Genomic DNA, 19,780 nt, shown 5'->3' on the forward strand with positions numbered 1-19,780 from the left:
GTCTCAGCAGGGTTGTCAGCTGGATGGAGTCCCCTCCTTCACTGCAGGAGAAGGGGAGGAAGCCACGGGAGGCACCAGCTTCAAGGGTTGAGTCGACCGTAATAACAGCGTGTCAGGCTGTGTTGTCTCTTGTTTGCGCTTCTGTTCAGAAGTTATTAATGGGGGCGGGGACGGGGGAGCCAGCTCCCAGCCCATCTGCAACACAGGCCCAGAAAAGCTTGGGTGGAGGGGAAAGTGGAACAGTGTCTCCCAGCCCTCAGCACCTTCAGAACTTCCGTGGCCATCAGCCGTCATCCCTTTGCTCTGCCTTCACCTGTCCCAGCCACCCACCATCCCTAGCACAGGTCCTAAGTACCAGCTTTGGGACAGAGCCTGTGATCAGTCGTGCTGACGCTCCTGGCCATCCTGGCTCTTCCTAAGCACCACTGCAGACTGGAGGACCAAGACAGAGGAGGGTCCTCCCCTCAAAAGGTGGTCACTAAAGGTGGGGGACTGGTCTCTGAAGATGCCAAAATATGTCTCTGGAATGTCGGGTGTCAAGGCCAGGTTGGGCTGGGGCAGGAAGATGCCCTCTGCACTCCCACCCTTGCCTTCCCAGGGCTCTGGGGCAGGAACCCAGTTGGCCTCGGCCAAGAGCACAAGTGATCCCTGTGACCTGACCAGGCTTGCAGGGGGGGGACTGGGCCAGTGGGTGGGCTGTTCAGAGCCTCCGCTTCCCAGGTGCTGCCGGTGAGACACAGTGAACGGCTGCCACTGAGTCCCACGTCTCCCTGGAGAGAGGTGCCGAGACTGGCCAGGGATGCTCCAGGGATGGTACGGGCCTCCAAACCAGCTGTAGCCAGATGGGTGGCCCTTAGGAAAGGAACCATACCCCCTCAGCACTGTGGACGTTGGGGCCAACGTGTGTTGTAGGCTGAGCAGCCTCAGGGTGGTGCCTGAGTGCTTGAATTTCTACCAACCTCTACCAAAAAAATGCCAACGTGACTGGGTTGGGGACAGTGTGACATTGTTGCCCTACTCCAGGGACCCCCTTGGCAGTGCAGATATGTGCCAGGTCATATTCTGTGGGTGTCCTGGGCCAAGCAGAATGCTGAGGAGCGTCCCTGGTCTCTACCACTCTGCCAGGAGCTCCTCAGTTGTGACAGTCACAGATGTCCCCAGTCCCCTGGGGGACAGAATGGCAGATCTCAGCCTTCTTAATAATAGAAGTGTCTGGGATCTCTGTAAAGAGACCCAAGAGTTTCAGGGGGGTTATCCTGCCAGCAATAAAGGTTTCAGTAATCCCATTCCTCCGAGGTGGTAATGAAACAGCCCCTCCACCCCAACGTGTATTGGTGGAGAGCCCAGGCCACCTCCTGGGGCACGCTCTGGGCTGAGTGTGTCTTCCGTCATCCACTGACTGGATCCTGAGAGCATCAGCAGATGCTGAGGGCACAAGATGCCTAGTCTGGCATCTTGTTTGCCTTACTTGATGCAGGGTCTCACTGTGTACCCCAGGCTGACACGGAACTCTCCATCCTCCTGCCGCAGCCTCCCAAATGCTGGGATTACAGGCAGGTACCACCACGCCTGGCTAAGCCTGTTTTTTTGTTGTTGTTGATGTATATTAGTGTATAGTAAGAACCTATCTGTTTTAGAAGGCAAACTGGATTTTGACAAATGATCATATTTTAAGTATTGAGGCCAAACTTAAGACCAAAAAAGCAACAGAAACCTTCGTGGGTCGAACTCATCAGTGATGAGTGATGAGTGATGGCGCCTCTTGAGGCTGTTGTAGGCAGCCTTGGTTTTGCTCACATTACTGCATTGATCCAAGGAGCCAGCTGCCTTCCTGCCCTCACGGCTGGCGTGGGGCTCTGGTCAGGGCATTGGGCAGGGGAGGTCCCGCGGGGCTGTCAGACCAGGCAAGGACCCAGGACTCTGTAGATGAACATTTTCCCTTGCCTTTCAGCAGAAGGAGGGTCTATCAGTGAAGCCCCACAGAGGGTCCTTGGGCCAGGCCTCCACACAGCGGGGGACAGGAAGGAAGGGATGCGAAGAGCTGAGTTCTGGACAGGCCTCTTCTTTGCTGGACCACCTGGAGCAAGTCACTTCCTCTTTGAGCCTCAGTTTTCAGATGAGGGCAGGGACATTGGCCTGTTGTGTGCTCTGCATGGCTGCACTCCAGCGACACTGTCACCCTGTGTTTGCAGGAGCCCCCCGTGGGGTTCACCATGAGGAGTTAGCATGGATGTGGGCTAACCCTGCCAGGCTCCAGAAATGGAGGGGCCAGTGAAGCCAGAAGGGGCTCCTCTTCCTGCCAGTGTGGTAGCTCTCCTTGCCCAGCTCTGCTGCTCAGGATGCCCAGGGACTCCCCAAAGGGGGTGAGTGTGAGGAGTGCTGTGGGAGGCCCAGACACCCCAAATTCCAGTGCTGACTCGCTGAGCCTCCCCAGTTTCTTGAGTTTCACAGCCTCATGTATGGACTGTGACTCTTACCAGGGAGGGGCAGCGCTGTCAGTGCCCATCACCTCAGCCACCCATGGTGAGGGGGTGTGACCACCCTAGCTGGGGTGCATCCACATCCCAGGGAGAGCAAGAAGGGAACTAAGGCCTGTCTTCTGCCAGCTCACAAGGCCCAGAGCCTGGCCTGAGAGCTATAAATAGTAGGCAGCAGTGTGGACTCGCTGCTGTGGCCGCTTGCGTACTCATGAGTCAGCCTGCCTGGCTGGGGCTGGCGCCCGGAGGAGCCAGAGAGCCGGCCAGGGCCCTGCCCAGGGCCCACTGGTCACTCAGGAGATGAAGCAGCACTCAGCTGCCATCCCCAAGCATGGTGCCTGGCAGTAACCATGAGGGGCCACGTGATCCTTATGAACCGACAGGGAAACTGAGGCTCAAGGGGGTTCTGTCCCAGAACACAGCCACCCAGACCAGAGCAGCCGTGTCTGCCCATGGGGCTGTCTCCATCTCTGGCTGAGAGGAGGGTTGGGTTTGGGTCACCCTCTAAGGGACTCACACAGGACCAGGGCAGGAAGGAGCTCTGTCCAGGCAGCCCAGGATGGAGGGGGCACAGGAGGAGAGGTCATGGGATAATTTGAACCCCAGGCAAAGAAGCTGGATCCAGACCCAGAAGTGGAGGGAAACATGAATGGCATTAGAGTAGCAGAAACCATGTTCAAGGCTGAGTGTTGAATGCCAAGCTGGAGGGAGTGAGACTGGAGGTGAGGAAGGAGAGCAAGGCCAAGTCAGAGAGACGTGGCACTTTGAGCCCAGTGCCCTACCTTGGTGGCAGCAGTAGGAGAGAAGACAGAGCTCTTGGGGGCACTGCCACGTCTCCAAGGTAGCAGGAAGGGCCCACCTATGCCAATGCTGCTGAAACCCACCCCTATCACAGGGAACCTAGGAGCCAGGAGCCTGAGGGCCCCTGGGGCTCCCTCTGACCATCTGGTCACAACCCCAGCAGGTAACTCACTATCTAACAGATGAGCCTCTGTCCACACGGACTCCAGAAAGCCCCTCTTCTGGGTTCCGGCCTCCCCCGGGAAGGGGCCTGGGACTGCCTTGCCCTTGTGCCCGGGGTGGGAGCCTACCATGTGGTGTCTGCGCCCCAACGTCCAACTTCCAGTTAGCTCTGTGATACAGCCAAGATGAGTCTCTGCCTCCTGGTGCGAGAAAGGAGAGGACCATGGCCTGTTCTCCTCAGCTGCACCTCAGACACACAGACACATCAGATGAACAGATGTGTCCCTAAGACAAATGTGTATTCGAGATCAAAGCTGGGCATAGTGGTGCATACCTGTCACCCAGTCCTCAGGAGGAGCAGGCAGGAGGACGGTGAGTTCAAGGCCAGCCTGGGCTACACAGTGAGACCCTGTCTCAAAGTCTCCCCCCCCCCACAAAAAAGAACATAAACACTTGTTTATTCTCAGCTGTTTCCTGTGGTCCCCACCATCTCCCCCTTGACTGCCTCCCACAAAGGTCCAGCTGTCCTGACCCTCCTAGGCTGCAATCCCACACGTCTTCACTTCTTTCCTGTCCTCCTGGGGTGGGAGGGGACGTCCAGGTTTACTCCACTGATCTGACCACGGGCCACCTCTGCCTTCTTACGTCTGTTTTGTTGATTCACTGATGGATTTGGTCATTTCCCAGTGCGAAACCCTCCTGGTCGCCGTCCTGAGGATGACCAGCCCCCTGCCTCCGTTTTTCCTGTCCTCATCTACAGCTCTGCCCAAAGCCCCTTCCCTCTGCCCCCTCTTGTCAGCTCCCGGTGACCGCGCGCCCAGGCCCTCTCCTGCTTGCGATCCCCCTACCCGCGCGTCCCCAGGGCCCAGGTGACCACGTGGCACGGTAGGGGTTCGGGTTCCTGGCGACCTCCCTTCCCGGGGGGGCGCGGCCCGGGCGCGGGGGGCGGTGACCTTGGGCACGCGGCGGCCCCTCGCAGGTCCTGGGAGGGCGGGGCGGGCGGGGCGGGCGGGGCGGAGCGCAGCCGGCGGGCGGGGACAGCGCGGGCGCAACTGCGGCGGCGGCGCGGCGGCGCGGCGGCGCGGCGGGCGGGGGGCGGCGGCGCGGAGCGGACACCGAGCGGAGGAGCAGCGGCCGCGGCGCCACAGGGACCAGCGGCCCAGGTAGGCGGCAGGGCGTGGGGCGGGCGGGGGTCCGGGCAGCCGCACCCGGCCGACCCCGCGGGGCCTCCTCCCGCGCGCCCCTCCTTTGTCCCGGCCCCACCCTCGCCCGCCTCCCGGGCCAGGCCGGCGACGCGTTCCAGGGCCTCCATCCCGCGCCCTGGCCGGCCGCTCCGGTGCCCACCTTGGACAGCTCCTGTCCAGTGCTCTGTCCCACCCCTGCGCAGCCACCCCTTTCGCAGGGCTATGCTAGCTGACCTCTGGCTCTGTCCCCTGGAAGGGCTCCCTCCATGAGCTGTCTGTTGAGCCCTTGCCCCTTGTCCGCCACCCTCACCCTCTTAGCCCTCCACCCCTCTACCCAGCCCAGCCCCTCACTCAGGACCCCTCCCTCCTCTAAGGCCCTCTTTGAGTCCAGGGGAGCCCCTGGCCGGCTCTCCCTCTGGGCCCCCTGGAGCATGCCCTTTCTCAATGGAACCCCTCACTGGGGACCAACACCCCTGTTGGTCAGGCATCCCCCCAGACCTGTTTCTGGCCAGGGGCTCTCTGGTTCTCTTGTACCTGAAGCTGCTTGGACATCCTGGGCCAGAGGACTCTGGCTGGGCAGGCTGGCCTGGCCCAGGAGTGTCAAGGTGGGCTGCCTGGCATGGGTAGAGGCCCCAGGGCACTGCAGGCAAGCAGGGCTGGCTCTGAGTCCTGCTGAGTGCTCTGCTACCTTTTACTCTGTGACCTTGAGTTGGTCCCCACTCCCAACTCCAAGTTCAGTGCCATGACCCCTTCCCACAAAAAGATGTGGGAGTGGGATTCAAATCATGCCAGGTGGTCCCTGGACATGGATTTGGTTATTGAACAAAGAGTCCTAATTGGGGATCCCAGGCCCCAGCGGGACCCTCTGGGAGAGAGGACACTCATCAATCAGCAGGATGGGGGCTGCAGCCTTCCACAGCCAAAGCAAGGCAGAACACACCATCCTCAGCCACTCAGGCCCCAGGTCAGTGGTGGCAGTGTCCATCTTCCTATCAGTGTCCCCACTTCAGCCCCCTCCCCTCCAAAAACACAACGTTTGCCAAACTGGCTGCCACTGCCCCCCCCCCAGCCCACAGCCTCCTCCCCGGGCAGAAAATTGCAAGAGAGTACAATACACAGAGCCACATACCCAGCGTCACTTCCAGAGTTAGTCCACAGCTCCCACAAGTTTCCCTGTGCGTCACTGGGCTATGTGTCGGCTGTCGCTTTTATCATTCTTTTTTTTTTTTTTTTCTGACATGTCTGTTGCCTTTGATAATTCAGAAAGTGCCTTCTGACTCACCAGGACAGTCAAGCGTATCCCCGCTCTGAGCCCCAGGGGCTGTAATAATATTTTCAACTGTCCATCTCTCTCCGAGCTTCCTATATGTCAAGCACCTGCCTAAGGGCTTTTGACACATTACTGGTCCTAGTATTTCCATGAGGTAGGCAAGTGAATGTTCCCATTTCATAGATGAGAAAACTGAGGTCCAGGGACGTGGATTTTCTCAGCCTAGTTCACACCCCCAAGTCTTGCCTGATTCCAGGGTGCACTCAAATCCTTGACACATACACACACTCCCAGGGGAAGGAATGTACCCAAAGTGCATAGGGAGGTGAGGGCCTTGTCTACCCCTCTGAGGATCTCCTTGCCAAGGGACCCTCAATGAGGACACTGATTCTAGGCACAGGCCTCCTGCCTTCTTCTTCCTGTTCCCCTGGCCCTTGATTCTTCCCCCACCTCCAGCATATCAGGAATCGCTGTGCTGTGTGACCTTCCAAGGCCACTGGATCTTTCTGAGCACAAGTCGGAAGTCCTCTCTTAAGAGGGGAGAGATGCTAAGAGGACTCCCCCCACCCCAGGGACTTCTAGTCCTAAGGGACCTGAGACCTGAGCCAGCAGCCAGGACAGGCCAGACCATCACTTGGATACCTTGGCATTTTTGCCTGGGCTATGAGTTCCTGCCTCCTAGAGGGATGCTATACGGTCATGATTTGCAATTTGCCGTTCTTGGACTCCCAGTGTCAGAGTCACATTTATGAGGAGACAGGGGAACAATGCAAGTTTCCAGGGCTGTGGCCCTAGACCTAGTGATTCATCACATCTGAAGCTGGGGCCCTAAAATCTGCATTTAAAATTTCTCCTTAAACAGCTGCTTTGAGATGTAGAAGATAGAGCAGGGAGCCCGTGGTTGTTTGTTGGAGACACACAGTGTCACCCACTGGGATGGGACAGGAGGAAATGGAGGCTTGGGGATGAAGGTGGCCTGCTGGTCACTCAGAGCCACTCAGGTGTGGAGCTGGTAGCCAGCAGTCCTAGCCCTCAGGAACCCATGGCCACCCTGGGGAGAGAGGGGACCCTAGCAGGGCCGGAGAGGGGTGCCCACAACTGGGGAAGGAGTCGTCCAGCTCAGAGGCCCCTTGGGAAGGCTTAGGCCCCAGGTATTTTTAGGGGGAAGAAAGCAAAAGGGCTGGCAGGGAGCCCGTCTGCAGGACAGAATTGCAAAGTCAGCCCACTCAGCCAGAAGGGCCTCCCAGGGCGCAGGGCATGTGCCACGTCCTCTGAGGAACCTCACATACTGTTGCTGGGGCCGGAGTTGTCCTCTCCAGGCTGGGTGGCCTTTCTGCTCTGACTGTCCTCTCTGCACAGGGTCGGTCTGGGGTTCTAGCAGCCAGCCTGGCCCCCACCCGGTGGGGAAGATGCCGGAGCAAAGCAATGACTACCGCGTGGTGGTGTTTGGTGCTGGCGGCGTGGGCAAGAGCTCCCTGGTGCTGCGCTTTGTGAAGGGCACGTTCCGCGACACGTACATCCCCACCATTGAGGACACCTACCGGCAGGTGATCAGCTGTGACAAGAGCGTGTGCACGCTGCAGATCACGGACACCACCGGCAGTCACCAGTTCCCTGCCATGCAGCGGCTGTCCATCTCCAAGGGCCACGCGTTCATCCTGGTGTTCTCTGTCACCAGCAAGCAGTCGTTGGAGGAGCTGGGCCCCATCTACCAGCTCATCGTGCAGATCAAGGGCAGCGTGGAGGACATCCCCGTCATGCTGGTGGGCAACAAGTGCGACGAGACTCAGCGGGAGGTGGACACCCGCGAGGCCCAGGCCGTGGCCCAGGAGTGGAAGTGCGCGTTCATGGAGACATCGGCCAAGATGAACTACAACGTCAAGGAGCTCTTCCAGGAGCTGCTGACGCTGGAGACGCGCCGAAGCATGAGCCTGAACATCGACGGCAAGCGCTCCAGCAAGCAGAAGAGGACAGACCGCGTCAAGGGCAAATGCAGCCTCATGTGAGGGCACCCAGGCCCCGCCCACCGCCGCCGCCGTCTCCGCCCTCCCCTGCTCCGCTCCTCCCTGCGCCACGTCCTCCCTGTCCTCCCTGTCCTCCCTCTCCTCCTCCTCCTCCCTGTGCCACGTCCTCCTCCCTGTCCTCCTCCCTCTCCTCCTTCCTCTCCTTCTCCTCCTCCTCTTCCTCCCTCTCCTCCTCCCTCTCCTCCTCCTCCTCCTCCTCCCTGCTCCACGTCCTCCTCCCCTCCTCCCTCTCCTCCTCCTCCTCCCTGCTCCACGTCCTCCTCCCCTCCTCCCTCTCCTCCTCCTCCTCCCTGCTCCACGTCCTCCTCCCCTCCTCCCTCTCCTCCTCCCTCTCCTCCTTCCTCTCCTCCTCCCTCTCCTCCTCCTCCTCCCTGCTCCACGTCCTCCTCCCCTCCTCCCTCTCCTCCTTCCTCTCCTCCTCCCTCTCCTCCTCCTCCTCCCTGCTCCACGTCCTCCTCCCCTCCTCCCTCTCCTCCTCCCTCTCCTCCTTCCTCTCCTTCTCCTCCTCCTCCTCCTCCCTCTCCTCCTCTTCCTCCCTGTTCCATGTCCTCCTCCCCCTCCTCCCTCTCCTCCTCCCTCTCCTTTTGCTCCTTCTCCTCCTCCTCCCTGTTCCATGTCCTCCTCCCTCTCCTCCTCCCTCTCCCCCACGTCCTCCCTGTTTCGCATCCACCTCCCTGTCCTCCTCCTCCCCTCTTCCTCCCCTTCCTAAATCCCCCTCCTCCACCTTCCCTTTCCATGTTCTCCTCCCCTCTTTCTCTCTCCTCCCCTTCCATGTCTTCCTTTCCCTCCTCCTCCCCCTTTTCCTTCCAGTTCTCCTTCGTTTCTCATCCCACATGTCAGCTGGGGAAACCAAGGCTGCTTGGTCAGCCTGGGGCAGGGCTGGGCTCCCACCCAGTTCCTTCACATCACTATGGCTCTTCCCACTCCCGCCCTCTTGCTCTGTGTGTACCCCTCAACCAAGCACTGGAGTTGACCCCTTGTTCCACTGATGGAAAGACAGGGAGCCAGCAAGAGGAGCTGCTGGTCTCAGCCCAGATTGTAGAGGCTGCCTTTTCTTGTCCAGGCCTGAGACCCCATCTCTGTCCCTTTCCTTTGAGCGCCCCAGTCAGACCTGCACCTCTGCCCCAACATTTGATCACTGTGACCTTCGGGGGAGGGTGGAGTTGAAATGCACACTGACTTCAGATTATTTTCCTCCTTTCCTCCTCTGTGCTGTTGAACACACACCCCATCCCCTTCTCCCTTGTGACCTCTGACCTGTGCCCTTCCCCTGGGTCCCAGAGCACCTCTGTCACCCCATCCTCATGACGGGGTGGAGGGGCCCAGGGATGGGCCTCAGGCCACCAGGCAATAACCACAGGCCTGCAGCAGTCCTGCCAGCTCCATATCCCACCACTGGGGCCGGCAGACAGCCACAGCACAAGCCGGGGACCAGCCAGCCAGGACTGTCCCTAATGCGGCATGGGATCCTGATGCCCAGAGGGTGGAAGGGCTTTCCAGACACTTCCCACCTGGGGACTGGCCTTCCATCCAGATAGAAACATGGCCTGGCAGCATGTCATTGCCAAATCCTTGGTTGGGGGCCTGGGGAGCTGAGGATGATGTGCTGGGTTCTGCCAGGGAGACAGCAATCAACCAAGCCTCTTTCTAGGGCGGGCAATGCCCGAGGGGTCCTGGAAGAACCTGCCTTGCCTGCCTCCTCCCTGAAGTGCACCCCTGAGACAGGGTCCCAGGGAGGGTACCAGAGTGGAGGACCTACTCTGAGATTTGAGGTGTCTGTGAGAGTGGGGAGCTCTACACTCATGGAGGCTTTGGGGCTATGTCCCACATAAACAGGGGGACTGTGGAACCATGGATGGTGAGGCTCAGTGTGCATGGACAGTTATGTGTTTGTTGCCGGGATGCTGCGTTCTGCACTAGTTCGCATGGACTGAAGGTATAGGATAGGTGTAGGGAGGGTAACGGGCCATGTGTATGACTGCCAGCAGGCATTGATATTTGTGGTTTTGGTGTGAATCTCCGTACCTGATTTATTTATAAACCTGTTTGTTCTCTGTGTCTGAGGAGCACTGTGTCTGTCCCAGTCGGATGCAAACTGACTCACGGCTCAGAGTCTGTATGGGTCAGCTAGTGCTGTGTAACAAGTGAGCAGTGTACCAGCCTGACACTGCTCAAGTTTATCATCTCACAGGTTCCATGGGCCAAAGGCCCTAATGGGGCAAGTTGGACTCTGGACTTGGTCTTGATCAAGGTGCTGGTTGGGTTGAAGTCTTGTCCGCATTTTGTTAGCTGTAGTCAGTGGACACCCCTGTGAGCACCGCTGTCATTCATTTCATGAATGAATGATATCCAATCCTCATTCTAACTAATGAGCCATAATAGCTAGCAATGTGAGTGTTAAATAAAACCTTACAAAACAATACAGGTTCAGATTTAAAAACATATAGAGTCCTGGTACTATGGCTTTCATGTATGTTAAGCAGAATTCAATTAATGTTTACAGAGCTCTTATTATTTGAGCCTATCCAAAATATAGCTAAAGCAAAAAAGGGCTGGTGGAGTGGCTCAAGTGGTAGAGTGTCTGCCTAGCAAGCCGGAGGCCCTGAGTTCAAATGCCAGTTACTGCCCCCAGAGTGAAATGGTCAGATAAAAGTACTGGTTTGTGAGAATATTGGGATATGGGTAACATCTCTTGCTTCTTTAAAAATGCCTGCAAATTATTCTGAAGCATTTGTGGAAGAAATATTTTTAAATATTCGAAGGTTCAATGAGGAAGGATCCACTTTAAGCTCGAGCAGTTGTCTCAGCATTTGATGCCTTTTGGTTGCAAGTTCCTCACCAACTGTCAGCCCGGGGTCACCTTGGTTTCTTGCTATGCGGACCTCTCCATTGATGACTCCAAATGTGGGAGAGAAGGTAACCTAGCAGAGGGAGTGTGCCTCTCCTGGAGGTGAGGGAGCTGTGTTGTGTGTGTGTGAGAGACAGAGAGAGAGAGAGAGAGAGATAGCACTGAGTGGCTATTCAGCCACAAGGCCATGTGTGACAGACAGGTGTCAGGTACTGTTCACGTGTGTTTGTGGGCACACATGGAGAGGCAGGGAGTGTGTGTGTGTGTGTGTGTGTGCACGAGCGTGGCTGCCCTGGGTGTGGACAGAGCTCCTGTAGAGCTGGTGGCATGGTGTCTGAGGATAGCTGAGCCCCCTGACTTCTGACCAGTTCAGGACCCCCAGCAGCTGGTGTTCCCCCTCCCTGCCCCAAAGTGGCTCCTGGCTGGACAGGGCTCTCAGTCCTTTCTCAGGGACACACCCTGATAGCACAATCTCCCGGGGTCCCCGCTGTCCCCAGATCTCTCCTGCCCCAGCCCTGCCTGACCATGGGGGGTACTGGGCAGTGCAATAGGAGGGGCCGAGCCTGTCCTGGCTGCTGGCCATCCCACCTGGCCATCCCTGGTGCTGGGGACCCTGCCAGGCCACGCTTGCTGTGACCCCTGTCCTTCTGTCCCTCCACCCTGCATGTGGGAGCCCCCAACTCCACTGTGGGGTCTGTGTAGCTCGCTGTAGACATAGTCTTCCTGCAATAAAGAAGTGGATCCTCAGTAGTGCCAAGCCCCTTCTTTGGGGTGGGGAGGGCAGCTCACTACCAGCAAAGGATGAGGGTCTGGAGGGGTGGGCAAGGGAGGGATGAGGGGAAGTGGGTGGAGGGTGGTGAGGGAGGGAGGCGATGAGGACCTGTGTGGCAGTCAGGGTCAGGTGTGACTGGTGGAGAGGACCAGGTGAGGGGGTGAGCACCAGGGACCTGAAGCACGGAAGGAGGTGTAGGGTTGTCTACTCTGCAGAGCTGCAGTGCGACACTGCTTCACGCGGAAGCCTTGGGGCTCATCCTCTGCACACGTTAGATGGGGGTTTCCCCATCTGTTCTGCACACATCAGCTGGAGGTCCCAGGACTTTCTGTGACCTGGGCAATGTCCCTGCAGGGCGCAATGGTGGAGGAAGCTAGGCAGGGAACGGTCTTCCCAGCTGGGGGCCCCTCCTAAGGCCCAGGCCCTTCCCTGGACAGCTTCCTGGCATTTACCCCTCATTTTCAGGGATGGAATCATCCACACAGAAAGTAAGAGACACCACTATATGCTTGGCCCTGTCCTCAGTGCTGGGGACAGACTGGTCACCAGCACAAACTCCGGGGTGCCTCTCAGAGCTCATAAGCTATAGGGAGAATTTCCCCAATAAGATAAAAGCTACATACTGCAGAGGTAAGCTGGTACCTCAAAAGTGACCTGGGGGTGGCAGTCCAGGCCACCTGACTTAGGAAGTGACATTTGAGCTGATCTGAAAAGGCAGGGGAGAGGCCAGCCCCAAGAGGGCCAGGGATGGAGCATTAGGCAGGGGGAACAGCATATGCAAAGGCCCTGAGGCAGGACCCCTCTGAGACCAGTGGCAGAGAGGTCAGAGGGGTCAACCAGGGTCCATGTCTGTGCAGAGAGTTAGGGCTTTCATGACAAGGACATCAGAGCTGGGGATAGAACCCAGAGTTCAGCACATGCTCCAACACTGAGACCCACCCTTAGCCCAAGTGCTGTATGTAATAGGGCAAGAAACCAAAGGGCCTCAGTTTCCCCATCTGTACTATATGAGTATGTGGCTCGAGTCCAGCTGCCGGGATCCCAAGAGGCAGGGTAGGGGTAGTGGTTAGAAGCACATCCTTGGCGTCAGGAGTGAGCATGGCGGGAGCCCGGCTCCATGGCGGGGAGTTATTTGTGAAAAGTACCCAGTATCCACCATAGCACAGAGTTGACCACCCCTTTTATTTATCCAAGTGACAGTGGCTTTGAGAAATACTTTGCTGAAAGCACTTTGTGTCCCCCTTGGGGACATGCAACCTGTATGTTCTCATGGAAGTTAACGGTAGGGACAGAACTATGGTAAGTGATGCACTCACTTTGAGCACAAAATTTAAGGGGATTTCGACCCCTTCCCCAAACCTCAGTAATCATCTGGGCATGGAGGTTCACACCTGTAATCCTAGCTGCTCAGCAGGTGGAGATTGGGAGGATCAAGGTTCAAAGCCAGCCCAGGCAAAAAGTTAGTGAGATCTCCATCTCAATCAATAAGCCAGGTGTGGTGTCATACAGCTGTAATCTCAGCTACTCAGGAGGCATAGGTAGGAGGATCACTGGCTAGGCCAACCCCAGGCAAAAATGCAAGACCCTATCTGAAAAATAACTAAAGCAAAAAGGTCTGGGGGTGTGTTTCAAGTGGCAGAGTGCCTGCCTAAGCAAGTGTGGGGTCCTGAGTTCAAACAAAAAAAATTGATAAGATATAAAAATCTGCACAGAACAAAATATTAAAATTCTCAATAAAGACAGGATCCAACATTGCCATGTGAATCTCAGACAAAAGAAAAAATTATGTGTATATATGTATATCTTCTCTATATATTATATATTTTTATGCATCTTTATATATCATTATGCATATATATCTTTGTGCATTTTTACTTTCTGCTTTTTTGCGGCACTGGGGTTTGAACTCAGGGTCTCGCACTTGCTAGGCAGGTGTTCTACCACTCAAGGCACACTGGCAGCCCATCTATGCATCTTTTAGTGGTTAATTTTTTTCCAGAAGGTGATAGCCCCCATCAACGCTAGAAAGAATTCTGGGCATGGTGTTGCCTGCAATCCCAGCACTTGGGAGGCTGAGGCGGGAGGATCTTGAGTTTGAGGCTGGTGAGGGCTGCATAGTCAGACCCTGTCTAAAAATAAAAATAGCCAGGCGCTAGTGGCTCACACCTGTAATCTTAGCTACTTGAGAGGCAGAGGTTGGGAGGATCACAGTTCGAGGCCAGCCCAGGCAAATAGTTTGTTAGACGCCCCCCATGTCCAAAATAACCAAAGGAAAATAGACTGAAGGTGTGGCTCAAGTGGTATTGTGCCTGCTTTAGAAGTGTGAAGCCCTGAGTTCAAACTCCAGTCCCATCAAAACATAAAACAAAACCCAGAAAAACAAAAAACACCAAAATCCCAAACTGAATATGCAACTACCCACCAACTGCAGTCCTGGACATTTGTCCCAGAGAGACAAAGATTTACATTCACATGTGAATCATATATGTTTATGGAAGCTTTATTTGTAAAAGTCAAAAACTGGAGTGTTGGTGGATCCGCTCAAGTGTAGCAAACATGAGGCCTGGAGTTCAAACCCCAGTACTGCCCCCAAAAAAACCAAAAAAATGGGAAGCAACAAAGTTGGGCTTCAATGTGTAGACCAGTGGTGGGTGTTTAAACTGGTTCCACTGTGGAATATCATTCAGCAGTCAAAAGGAATAGGCTGGGGATGTAGTTTAGTGCAAGGCTCTTGGTTGAGTCCCATGGTAGGAGGAAGGAAGGGAGAGACAGGAGAGGAGAGGGGAGGGGAGGGGAGGGGAGGGAAGGGGAGGGGAGAGGAGAGGAGAGGAGAGGAGAGAGGAGAGAGAATTACTTAGAGAAATAAGTTTACATTCTGTGTACCTTCATCTATAGAATGTTTTTGTTTTTATTTATTCAGTTATTTTTGAGACAGAGTTTCCCTGTGTAGCCCAAGCTGGCCTTCCCTTTGAAGTGATGGGAATAAAGGTGTGGACCACCATACCCCAGCAATCTTGAACTGACAAAAATCATAGAAATAGAGAAGCGGTGTGGGAGGCTGGACAGGGGAAGCTGGCGTGAGCAGGAAGGGCAGAGGGAGGGCTCCCCCTAGCGGTGGAAACACGCTGTTTCAAGGTCAATGTCCTGGCTGTGACATTGTGCTACATTGTTGTACAGTGTGGCAAGATGTCACTACCCTTGAGGGAGAACTCAGTGGAGGTACACAGGCTTTCTATTAGTTCTACATCTGCACGTGAATCTATGCTGATCTCAATCTAAAAAAAAGGGTGATTTTAAAAAGGGAGGGGGTTGGGTGTGGTGGTGCGCGCCTGACATCCCTGCTACAACAGGGATCCTGGTTCAGGCCAGCCTGGGTATCAACGCGAGACCCTATAGGAAAAATAACTAAAGCCATTGGGGGCATGACTTTGAGCCCCTGCCTAGCAAGCGCAAGGCCCTGAGTTCAAACCCCAGAACTGCCAAAAGAAACAAGCCAAAAAAGGAGAGAGAAAAGAAAGGGGGAAAAAATCGGTTCTGCATTTTGAATATTAATTGTGGATTTAGCTATTAAAAATGTTTATACATATTTCAAAACATACTGTAGGACACCGTAAGTATACACCATTTTAATTTTTTTGTGGGTGTTCCCAAGGTTTGAACTCCAGGCCTCACACTTGCTAGACAGGTGCTCTACCACTTGAGCCACTCCACCAGCCCTTTTTTGTGATGGGTTTTTTTCGAGATAGAGTCTCAACGAACTATTTTCTGGGGGCTGTCTTCCAACTGAGATCCTCTGATCTCTGCCTCTGGATTACAGGCGTGAGCCACCGGCGCCTGGCTATACCATTTTAATTTGTCATTTTAAAAAATGAAAGTCAAAAAGTTAAAATTTGAATTTAGGATAGATGTCTCACCCTGAGTTCCCCCTGGAGTTATAGGTGCCCAGTGACTTCATTCTATAGCTACAGGAAATCTCTGGGTATTCTGATTTTTCAAGAGCACCTGGAAATCTGGATTTATTTTTGTGAAACATCCTGATTTTTTTTTTTTTTCTTTTTTTGGTCTGGCTATGTAGCCCAGGCTGGCCTGGAACTTGCAATCCTCCCGCCTCTGGCTGTACCACCATGCTTGGCTCATTGATTACTCATTTATGAATTATGGAGGACTTTTGAGTCTCATTTTGCCTGGAGGGCCACCACGTTGCAACCCCTGTTTAGACATCTCTTCCAGGATGTGGACAGGAGACAGTCTGTCCAGGGGACGGCAGGGAGGGGGATGCCCATGGCACATGCAGGATCAGCTGGAGCCCAGAGAGTGAACAGAGAGGTTCCTGCAGTGACAATAGGCATCCTGGGGAGGCCTGGGAGGCTCAGTAGCTGGGGATCACAGAACCTCACCCGGTCACCAACTATGGTGGTTCCACTGTGCCCCCATATCACAGGGGAGCTTGTTAAAGCAGGTTCCAGGGTTCAGTTCACCCTGCAGAATTCTGGTTCCTTTGGTCCAAATGGAAGTCCAGAATTCTGCAATTTAAGATCTAGATTCCATGAGAACCGGTGGAATAGTGACGACAGGTTTGGGCGAATGTCATCGGGTTCACATCTCGGAGACTGTTTCCTCTGTAAAATGGGGATAATAATCTCCATCTCCAGGCCTTAACGAAGAGGGTTCCACAAGAGGGAGCCTACATATACTGCTCAAGAAATTACTTTTTTTAATTGACAGTTTCCCCTCCCCCTACAAGTGAATCTTTGGGGTTAGAATCGGAATCCGAACCCGCGACCCCTTCTCCGGATTCGAACTCGCGTACTGCCTCTAGTCTTCTTGACGCAGTCCTATCCCTTGAAAGCGGCCCCTCGCCCGCCGCAGAGTCCACAGTGTGCCAATGTATATTAGCATACTCCCGCCTACCAGCCGGTTTTCCGCTCGCGGGTGGTCAGCGGCGCTGTCACTTATTGCTCCGCCCTGGCCCCGCCCACCATGGAGCCCCGCCCCTCTCTCCTCGGCGCAGCCTACCCCGCTGCCTGTCCCGCGCCCCGCCCTGGGTTCCGGCCTCTGCCACCGTGGCTTGTGATTGGTGGCGCCAGGACCTCGGGCCCAGCCTCCCGCACAGGCCCCGCCCCGTGGAGGGAGCGAGCACTCGCGGGCCGGGGCGGCTGGTTCGGCTGCGCGGAGGAGCTGAGGCGACCGCGGGCCCGAGCGCAGGTAAGGGCGCCCGCTCGCGGGCCGGGAGGCTCCGGGACCGCTGCGATCTGCCTGCGAGCCGAGCTGGGGGGTCGGGGTCAGCTGAGGACGGCGTTGCGGCTGGGGGCCCAGGCTGCAGCTGGGGGCTGGGGCTGTGGCTGGGACGCGGTTAGCTGTGGAGTGGGGTGCAGTTGGAGGGTCGAGGCTAGCTGGGGAAGAGCTGGGGTTGGGGCTCCTGGGGTTGGAGTTGTGGGTCTGGGTGGGGTGTTCGGGTTACCTAGGGAGGGGTCTGAAGTTGCAGGTCAAGGTTAGCTGGGGAGGGGGCTGGAGTCAGGGTGGAAGTTAGTTGGGAAGGGCTGGAATTGGGGTGAAGTTAGCCAGGGAGGTGTTGGAGTCAGGGTGGAGATTTGCTGGGGAGGGGGCTGAAGTTGGGGTGAGGTTAGCGGGAGGGCTGGGGTGGAATTAGGGATCTGGGCTAGCTAGCAAGGAGGCTGACAGTGGAGTTGGAAGTTGGCTAGCTCGGGGGGTGGGTGAGTTGAGGGGGGATGATATTTGAGGAGGGAGCCCCCACTGGAGTATAAGGCCCATATTAGTGGGGAGGGTACGGGGATAGGGTTTGAAGTGGGATTTGCAGGAGAGGGGGCTGCAGACAATTAGGAATTGGGAGAGCTGGGGAGGGGAGTGAGGGACATGTTGGGGAGGTCTGGTCTGTCAGAAAGAGCGCTTGAAGGATCGGGGTTAGGGCTAACTGGAAAGGGCCGAAGGACAAAGTTAGGGCAGAGCCAGGGAGGAGCTGAGGATGGAGGCGGGGGTCGGGCTTGTCCCTAAAGGGCTTGAGAATCCTTAGAAGGAAGGGAGAACTTGGCCATGACTGGGGTTAAGCAGGGAGGGGCTAAGATGGGGTGATGAGTAAGGAAGTGGGGAGACCACTGGCAGGTGTCTTGCCAGACACGGATGAGAAGGAAATTGCAGGGTGTCCGGTGGGATTTGATTATAAGGCGTGGAGGGGTGGGGGGGGCTAGTAATTTTGGTGTTGGCAAAGCCCCTTGTGAACGGTTGAGCTGGGGGAACTGAGAGCACCGGTACCGTCTTTCTAGGATGGAGGGTGCACAGGGGCAGAAAGACTCACATGGGTGACTGAATTTTTCAGAAACTCCAGTGGGAGTTTTGGGTACGATGGTATTGAAGGATGTGGGTGGCACTTATTTTTCCCGGTTAGTGGGGGCTGCTTGGGGTTGGAGGTGGGTGGCTGAAGACAGGCTGACGAACTGAAGCATCAGGTCCCCAGCTAAAGTCTGTAGACTGTTGCGAGGTGTCATGAGGTCAATGCCAAGTTCATGGGGTCAGGGGCAGTCTTCCAGCGACCATGTCGGGGGCTCTGGGGAATGGGGCTGTATTCAGAGTTGCCTCTAGCTGATGTCTTGTGGCTGTCACCTCAGAGCCGTCATCCTCCCCCACCAAGTGGGAATAACAAAGACAGTAGCAATACCTAATGGGGTCTTTGCTAGGAGGTAGTGAGAAAGTGCGTAACGCATGCTCCCAACACGTGCTGGCGGCCTAGTGAGCATGCGCGAAGCTTTGAGCACAGTGTTCTAAATTAGGGCTTGTCTTGGGGGGCAGGGAGGAGATGGGTGCAGGGAGAATGACAGGGTTGTCACAGAGGAGAGGGAAGGAGAGAAGGGAGAGAGGGAAGGAGGAAGGAAAGGAGAAAGGGAGAGAGGGAAGGAAGAAAAACAAACATTTCCGTACTACTAAAAGTGAGGAAAAGGCTGTGGGGTGTGGCTCAAGTGGAACTGAATACAAGGCCCTGAGTTCAAATCCCAGTTCTGTCTCCCCCCCCAAAAAAAGCGAGGAAAAAAACTACATAGGGAAAAGAATCTAATAGCCCAGGACTAGTACTCACACCTGTAATCCTAGCTCTGAGATTAGGAGGACAGTTCTCATCTGAAGAGGAGAAAAGAAAGCACACTGATTGTAGAGATGTTAGACAACCCGATTTATTCCTAGGTGTGTCTTCTGTGTGGCTTTTGAATCCTGGCTCTTGAGTTTCGTTTGTGACTACTGAGCACTGAAAAATGCCAGTGTTTACAATCTGCTTCCTTGGTTTTCACGTGGCGCTTGAGGCTTATTTTGAAGAAGCTTGAAATCTCTGGGTAATTTTCGGTCTTCTAGATGCTTTATTTAGAAAAACAGTGAGCCTGCGCTGACGTCTGTAGTCCTAGCTACTTAGGAGGCAGAGATCAGGAGGATCACAGTTCAAGACCAGCCCACTCAAAAAGTGAGACCCTATCTGGAAAATACTCAACACAAAAAAGGGCTGGTGGAGTGGCTCAAGTGATAGAGCACCTGCTTAGCAAGTGAGGCCCTGAGTTCAAATCCCAGTACCACTAAGAAAATTAATTTAAAAATGAGTCTTACTGGGCTGGGATGTGACTCAGTGGTGAGCACTCATGAGGACCTGGTTCCATCCCCAGCACTCCAAAAATGTAACAACAGCAAAAGGTGTTTATTAAACTCTTTGTATTTTCAAAGAGGCTTCATCAAGCTTTTTTCTTTTCTTTTTTTTTTTTTGGTGCTGGGGATGGAACCCTAGGCAAGTACTCACCACTGAGCTGCACTCGTAGAGCCTAACCTTTGTAAAAATTTATTTTTTTCATGTTTTGAGACAGGGTCTTGCTGTGTAACTCAGGCTGACTTCAAACTCTAGATCCTCCTGCCTCAGTTTTGCAAGTCCTGGGATTATAGGCATGCATCACCAAGCCCAGTTTGTAATTTCTTTACGAAGACCCATGCCTGGCCTCTGTACATTTGGAACTTTGCAGAAAGGACCATAACTGTGATATTGGTCAGAGGTTGGCATAAACAAAGAGTTCTGACTTTGTTCCTTGTGGGCTTCTGTGTTATAACCACCAGGAACAGCCTGGAGATGCCTGTCCAAGCTGGCTTCTCATTCTGGGGAAGGTTTGTCACAGGCACGTGTCCTTTCACAGCCAGCTCCTGTAATCCCATGTTCCCAATGTCTGTCTACCCAGGGCTGTTCATTTTGGCATTTCTTCAC

General features: G+C 55.1%; 2 protein-coding genes across 5 annotated transcripts in view; both read left to right on the top strand.

Annotated features, from left to right (window-relative positions):
• The first annotated feature begins 4,523 nt into the window (after positions 1 to 4,523).
• Diras1 (DIRAS family GTPase 1) lies at positions 4,524 to 11,513 on the top strand. The gene is made up of 2 exons (XM_020170771.2): positions 4,524 to 4,603; positions 7,254 to 11,513. Exon 2 carries the CDS (start codon positions 7,304 to 7,306, stop codon positions 7,898 to 7,900), a length of 597 nt encoding a protein of 198 aa, XP_020026360.1. The 5' UTR covers positions 4,524 to 4,603; positions 7,254 to 7,303; the 3' UTR covers positions 7,901 to 11,513.
• A 5,135-nt stretch (positions 11,514 to 16,648) lies between these two features.
• Gng7 (G protein subunit gamma 7) overlaps positions 16,649 to 19,780 on the top strand; it is a 114,193-nt gene continuing 111,061 nt past the window's right edge. For all 4 annotated transcript variants that reach the window (XM_074054325.1, XM_074054324.1, XM_020170754.2 and 1 more), the window contains exon 1: positions 16,649 to 16,743. The gene's annotated coding sequence lies outside the window, so the exon portion shown is untranslated. The remainder of the gene's footprint in view (positions 16,744 to 19,780) is intronic.

This window comes from Castor canadensis, chromosome 14 (assembly GCF_047511655.1).
Source record: "Castor canadensis chromosome 14, mCasCan1.hap1v2, whole genome shotgun sequence".
NCBI classification, from domain to species: Eukaryota; Metazoa; Chordata; class Mammalia; order Rodentia; family Castoridae; genus Castor; species Castor canadensis.

Bases quoted from the DNA above. Each gene is read 5' to 3' on its own strand.
- Diras1 (XM_020170771.2), top strand. From the start codon at position 7,304: ATGCCGGAGCAAAGCAATGACTACCGCGTGGTGGTGTTTGGTGCTGGC.